Genomic DNA, 7285 nt, shown 5'->3' with positions numbered 1-7285 from the left:
GATGCTGATAACATAATTTGTCCTTTTGGGGGCCCAAAATTTGAATCTTTCATGGGGCCCAACATTTTTAGCGGCACCCCTGTTCCAAGGCACCCCTGTTGACAATGATACATAACCAGCAGATGTATATTATAACTTTTAACTATCTTATTAGTAATTATACTAAATACTGGATACTATAGTATCGTCCCCTCCACCCACTGATTAAAGCATGGATGGGAAGTCACTACCTGAGCTAGCTGCTGTGACATACTTGCTGTGCCATATCCAGAACGCTGTCTTGTCATTTCTGAAGCCCTGTGTCTGCCTGAAGGCTTCATCACAGGGTGAAGAGGAGGTGTCCAGAGAAGGTGGTGTGGCCATTTGCATTATCCCTCACCCATGCTTTGGGCCACAGCTTCACTTGGACAACATCTCCCACCTCCAACGGCAGAGAGGCTCCATTGGCAGGACTGACATGATGTTTATTCACCTGAGCATCGTACGCAATGACAACGTGTTTGCCATTGTGATATATTGAGGCCCCTGTTGGGGTAGATGAACTGGCATCTCCAAACACAAAGAGGACAAAGTGGTAGACGCCTCGCACTGGAGCTGTGAACACACCTGAGAGAAAAACAAAAACCAAAAAAGAAGTATTGATAAGTAATGTACAAAGATATGTATGTATGTATGTATGTATGTATGTATGTATGTATGTATGTATGTATGTATGTATGTATGTATGTATGTATGTATGTATGTATGTACAGTGAGGAGAATAAGTATTTGATCCCTTGCTGATTTTGTTGGTTTGCCCACTAATAAAGACATGATCAGTCTTTAATGTTAATGATAATATGTATTCTAATATGGAGAGACAGAATATCAAAAAGAAAATCCAGAAATCAACTCTAAAGAATATATAATAATTGATTTATATTTAATTGAGGGAAATAAGTATTTGATCCCCTGCCAACCATTAAGAGTTCTGATCCCGCAGATCAAATGGCACTTCCAATCAACTTGTTATCTGAATTGAACACACCTGTTAATAGTAACCTGCACAAAAGACACATTGAATCTGCAGAATCAGTCCATAGAATCAGTCAATCAATCAAACTAAACTCGCCAACATGGGACAGACCAAAAAGCTGTCAAAGGATTTCAGGGACAAGATTTTAGAACTCAATAAGGCTGAAATGGGCTCCTGGATATTAAAGAGCAAACTGCTGGTGCATTTCTTCCCAATTTTAGGACATACAAAATGATCATCAATCATCAATCTTAGGCCTGTCTCTGGTTCCATACAAGATTTGACCTTGTGAGAATTTAATAACCAGAAAAAAAGGAGATAAAGCACCTTAAAACTGTTTTTGAGGAGCTAGGAAATGATCTCAAGGCAGCTGGGGCCTCAATCACTAAGAAAACTATTGGAAACACTTGATACCACAGCGGATTAAAATCCTGCAGTGCATGTATGGTACCCCGGCTTCAGAAGGAACCTGTTCAGGCTCACCTGAGGTTTGCCAATGAACGTCAAACTGGATTAGGATATGATTGGGAGGTGCTGGAATCAGATAACACCAAAATCAAACTGTTTGGCATTAACACAACTCTATGTGTTTGGAGGAAGAGAAATGCTGCCTAAGATCCCAAGAACAACACCTTCTCCAACATCATAAATGAAAGTGGTAACATTATGTTTTGAGGTTGTTTGTCTGGCCAAGACACAGGACAACTTCACATCGTCAAGAAATGGATGGAGGGAGACAATAAACGTACAATGCTGCATGCCAACCTCTTTCCCACCACCACTAGACTGAAGGTGGGTCATGGATTGGCCTCCCAAAATGATAATAATCCATAACATACAGCCCAAGCAACGAAGGAGTAGCTCAAGCAGAAGCACATTAAGGTCATGAAGTGGCCTAGACAGTTTCCAAACATTAACCCTATAATAATCCTGTGAAGGGAACACAAGTTCCCATTTGGCAAGCTACAGTCATACAACTTAAGTGATTTAGAGATGATCTGCAAAGAAAAGTGGACAAAAATCCTTTCTAATATACCCACAAACATTGTCATTAACTGAAAGAAACATCTGACCTCTGTATGTGAAAACAAGGGCTTTGCCACCAAGTATTTTGTCTTTTTTGACTAGAGGGGTCAAATACTTATTTTCCTCAATGGAATACAAATCAATTAAAATATATTCTTCAAAGTTATTTTCTGGATTTTCTTTTTGATATTCTGGCTCTCTATATTATAATACATTTGATCATTAACATTATAGAATGATCATGTCTTTATTAGTGGGCAAACCAACAAAATCAGCAAGGGATCAAATACTTATTCTCCTCACTGTATGTATGTAGGCTATGTAGGTGGTCTTAATCTGCTACTTAAGGCTCTCGGTAATGTTATTGATATGTTGTTAGGATGTGGTGAGTATTCTCAGCAAAACCAGAATGGGCCGCCAGTGGGCCTATCTGTACAAAGAGGTTACTAAAATAGTCTCAAATCCCACTGACTGAATCTCACTCACTGATCACATGTTAAATATTGTGAGTGTAGAAATAGCCCGCTTTGACTGATTGTGAAATTGTAAAGATTCATGACATTGAGGGATAAATAAAATACAAAATGTAGGGGTTTTTATTTTATTTGTTACATCCCCAACACTGAGAAAGTTTGTAAGCACATAATACACAATATTAGAGATACACTGTAAAAGATTGTTGTGATTTCACATTAGAATTCTACAACAAGAAGATGTATATACCAGTTTACTATTCTCTGTTGTAATGTGCAATGCATTGTGGGATATCATATAGAGTACAATTCACAATTGTAAATGTACAGCAGCACATAGTACTTTTTACAACATACTGTTGTAAAGATCTGTTTTGTCAGGGCTGCTGTCCTAATGCAAATGTATGCAAAGCCAAATGCAGAAATTATGGAGCTCAGGTCACATTCTGATTGGATGCTTTTAAAACATGCGATAGAGGTGGAGAGGATTTGAACTGATTTGAACTCTTCAATTGCACACACCTGGTCATGAGCAAGGAGGTAGAGATAGGTGGGTTTACAGACATCATCGGAGCGTAGTACGGAATGATAGCAAGGGGAGTCCAATTTTCTTCTTCCATGGTCAAATTGGAAGCATGGTAAAGTGTGGAACAGGTCATAGGATACAATAGTGAATGTTTGTCAGCTGTCCTTAATTATCCCCCGCAATTAATGCTGACCGACAGCTGCAGTAAATTTGGCCACAAACTGAGCACTGACAACCGGATATCCTCTTTCGACCGAATTTGTGGAGTACAAATTTTGTCCATCATGGCATTAGTTCTATGGCATTAAAGCAACACCCTCATACTACGAAGCCAATTGGAGCCAATTTGGATGTGAGCCAATTTTGGTCCCCTAGGGGAAATTCTTTCTCTGCATTTATCCCATTTGGGCTAGTGAATCACATTGAAGTACACACACTAGTCTGTAGCAGTGGACTGCCTGCTGAGCTGCGCCCAGGGAGCTGTGTGGGGGTTAGGTGCCTTGCTCAAGGGCACTTCAGCTGTGGTCCGGTCGGGCATTGAACCGGGAACCCTTGGGTTGCCAACCCAGTGCTCTAACCACTGAGCGACGACTGCCCCCAACTACTACACTGTGGCCAATGCATTTTCCATTGAGTGATACTGCTTATCCAATCTACCTTCATGAGCCAGCTGATTGTAAATGACGTCCAGGTGCGCTAATTTCATCTCAGTGCAATTCAAAACGGGCAATTATCTCTGCTAAAAGGGCATGGGAGAGGCCAATGATGGTTTGTCCATTAATACAGACGATGGGCAGGTCATAGAGCATAAACGATGCTCAGGTGTGGCAGCCCCCCTGTGGTTCAATTTGACTTTTTGATGGCTTCGGCAACAGAATATATCTCAAAATCCCATGAGAAGGAATGGAAGCAGAAGCCCAGGACCATTGTTTTCAAAGGCTGTATGTTGGCTGTATGTGAAGTTTCCAGTGTTTGCGTTGGAAGAACGCAACAATTAGCTGGCAACTTGTTGCTAGTAATTTGTTGTAATTTTACAACAATTAGTTGGCAACTTTTTATTGCCAGCAATTTGCTTTAATTTTACTTCAATTAGCTGGCAACTTTTCACCAGCAATTTGTTTTAATTTCACAACAATGAGCTGGCAATTTATTTCCCAGCAATTTTGTTGTAATTTTACAACAATTAGCTGGTAACTTCTCACCAGCAATTCAACTCAACTTCACCTGACTGGTGCAATGTGCAATTAATGAAGATTGTCCAACAGGCTGGCCCACTTGAGCCATGAAACTTCCCACACATTAAAAGGACAGGTGTTTCAATTATTTTGTCCAAACACTGTGTAGACAATTCCACATATATGTGGAATGTTTACTTATAAACATGGATCAGAATGAAAACTTTTTGGAACTGAAGTTTTGATATGTGCATTAAAACAAGGGCCAAAACCAATCCATTTAAAGCCCGATTCGGACGGGACTTTTATTACCTATGGACCCCCGGTAATTCGGAATAATTACAGAGAATGTCTGAGTTCTTAGTCCTGTGCGAATGTGCCATGTCTGCGATTTGTGAGGTAATAATTCCGCCGCGAATTACCTACTGTATTTCGGCGAAACTCAGATGTCCTGGTGTAATTTCACCGTCTGAACTCCCTTGTAATGTCTGTGAATTGACTAAATAACAGATGTTTATTTATCCCGTCCGAATGCGCCCCGAAAAATCACGGAGGTCCAGGGGTAATTGCGAATTACCAGGGGTCCATAGGTAATATTTATCCCGTGCGAATCGGGCTTAAGAATATTCTTATACTTTTTTAAACACTATCTTAGAAGGAGCCCAGTCTGTTTTTAAACTATAGTTCTAGAGCAGGAGCATCAATGATTGGAACATTCTAGGAACTTGTTTTTGATACAGATCTCTCTTGTTACTATGTTGTCACACTCTATACCTAACCAATCTGTCAATTAGTGTCTTGCCTCACTTTATTACTAATCACTTTCATGCCGTGATTCAATGATTGCCAGCACCTGCCCAATGCCTGATTACTCTGGTCACATGGTTCACTTGCCCCACTATATAAACCTGGGCTGTCACACTGCTTTGGTTGCTTGTCTGAATGGCATAGCATAGTGCCTGACTCACTGGCGCTCACTGGTACTGGCAATCAATTAATTAGCCGACTAGCTGAGTGGTTGGTTTGTTGACAAGGTGGCTGACAGCATAGTGCCGGTTGACCAGCTAGCTGCCTGGCAGGTTGACTGACAGCCTGTCCGCCTGGTCAGTTGACTGGCTTGCTGCCTTGCTTGTTGACTGGCCAGCTGCCTGTTCGGTTGACTGGCTTCCTGGCTGGTTTGGCCAGGCAGCAAGTCAACCAGCCAGTGAATCGGACAGGCAGCTGACCAGTCAACCAGCCAGGCTGTCAAGGCCAGTTGGCTACCTGGCCGGTTAACTGGTTGGCTGCCTGACAGGTTAACTGGTTGGGATGTTTCATCGTTTGAGAGCCATCTTGTAGCATAGCATGTTTTATGGTGGTTTTTTTGCATAATATTACATTTAGACCACTTGATTGGTTTGACAAATGCATGTCCATACAGTCCTTATTGTGAATGTTTTTGAATTCCCCTTTGAGATGACTTGATAAATGAAAGTTCTCTTGAGGAATCTGTCACAACTGTGACAACACTATGCTGAGGGATGTTTTATTTGTGCCACACTCATGCAAAGCTGAACCTGTAGAAGTAAATGCTTAGAGCAGAGTGGCATTATGGTACCATGCTATCTCAGTCATGGTGGAGGATGGGGAGGTGGGACGATGCCATGTTGAAGGCATTTCAGACATGGAGGCGGGCAATGGGTGTGGAGGCGGGCGGAGGCGGGCGGATGAGGGGGCAGGACATGTGCCATGGTCAGAGTAGTTTTGAAAACGGAACAGTGTTGTAATTTTAAACGACTGGCTGGCAACTGTTTTTGTCTGCAATTTGTTGTAAATTTAAAACAATTTGCTGGCAATTATTCCCCATCAATTAGCTGTAAATTTCAATCTGAAATCTTTTACAGTGTAGCCATTTCCCATTTTTGTAATGTACTTAAGTTTTCAATGTTGCATGTTGGATTTCCTTTGTTTACATTGGCATTGGTGAATAAGTCAGAACAAATACACAATTTTGTTGTTGGGTTACCCAGTACGAAGAGAAAATTGTAAGCAATATAGAAATGCATTCATTAATGGCATTTTCTGTGAAAACAGCAATTTTGCTCTTTTAGATTTTTCAAATGACACTGAAAAAGCTTTTGAGAAAACTGAAATACCTGTGTTTACGTTGTAGGCATTTCCGATGTTGGTGAGGATGCCTTTAAAAACAAGGGGGATATCCACATCTAAAGGTCCATAGGTTCCATTCCCTAGTGCTGCAGAGAAAGACACCCTGCTGCCCTCCCTGTCCCTCCTCAGCACCTCCACCTGGCCTCCTACCACTCCCACAGCTGATGACTGCTCATTCTGTTTCTCCGTCAGATCCTTGATGACTAATTTCTGGTCTTCCACCATCTTCTCACTGGTTCTCAATCTTGTCTCCACATCCTGTAGTTGTGTACTCAGCCCGGTCTCCATGGCATCTGCCCTCTTCTCCACGGCCTGCAGTTGTTCTTTGTTGTGTCTGAGCTCTGCTTGCTGCTCTGCTATCTTGGCACTCATCTCTCTCAGCACCGTGTGGATGTGAGGCTGGCAGATTTGTTGGGTTAAACTTTCATGTTCGGGTTGGATTTCCACGCTTTCTGCTGTAACCACAACCAGACCCACCCACAGCAAGATCATCGCAGCTCCAAGAGACTTCATAATCGACACTAACGCGGCTGTCACTTTCCTCTAGCTGGTTATACCTGTAGTTCACCTGTCTCTGTCCAGTGTCAAGGCACAGAACTGTAGCGCTGCATTTATTTTAACTGAGGACCTTGGTGCTGTTAGATAAGTGTGAAACACGCAGGTGTGTATACACCAAAATTTCCCTTTATTCCTGCTAAAAGTGGTTCACCAATGTCTAACTGACCAATGCAAAGGGCTTAAGACTAGACCCTCATGTTTTTAACCGAGGGGAGCTGAGGACATGTATTGCAGCAGGTGTGTAGACTAAAGGTTTTCCCTCTGTACCGACTGAGATCACCTTTGCTTTATGTAACAGTCGTGTGTCTGAAAGAAATATGTTTCATTGGAGCTGACTTAAAATGTAGAAATTGAACAATAGTAA

At 41.8% G+C, this 7285-nt stretch overlaps 1 protein-coding gene across 1 annotated transcript; it reads right to left on the bottom strand.

The window, feature by feature from the left end:
- Positions 1-319: 319 nt before the first annotated feature.
- On the bottom strand, positions 320-6876 carry LOC134466112 (cerebellin-1-like). Its single transcript, XM_063220008.1, has 2 exons — positions 6351-6876; positions 320-606 (listed from the first exon to the last, which is right to left on the bottom strand). The coding sequence occupies exons 1-2, from the start codon at positions 6874-6876 to the stop codon at positions 320-322; spliced, it is 813 nt and encodes a 270-aa protein (XP_063076078.1).
- Between the last annotated feature and the right edge of the window lie 409 nt (positions 6877-7285).

This window comes from Engraulis encrasicolus, chromosome 16 (assembly GCF_034702125.1).
Source record: "Engraulis encrasicolus isolate BLACKSEA-1 chromosome 16, IST_EnEncr_1.0, whole genome shotgun sequence".
Lineage (NCBI taxonomy): Eukaryota > Metazoa > Chordata > Actinopteri > Clupeiformes > Engraulidae > Engraulis > Engraulis encrasicolus.
This window is presented reverse-complemented; position numbering and strand designations above follow the sequence as displayed.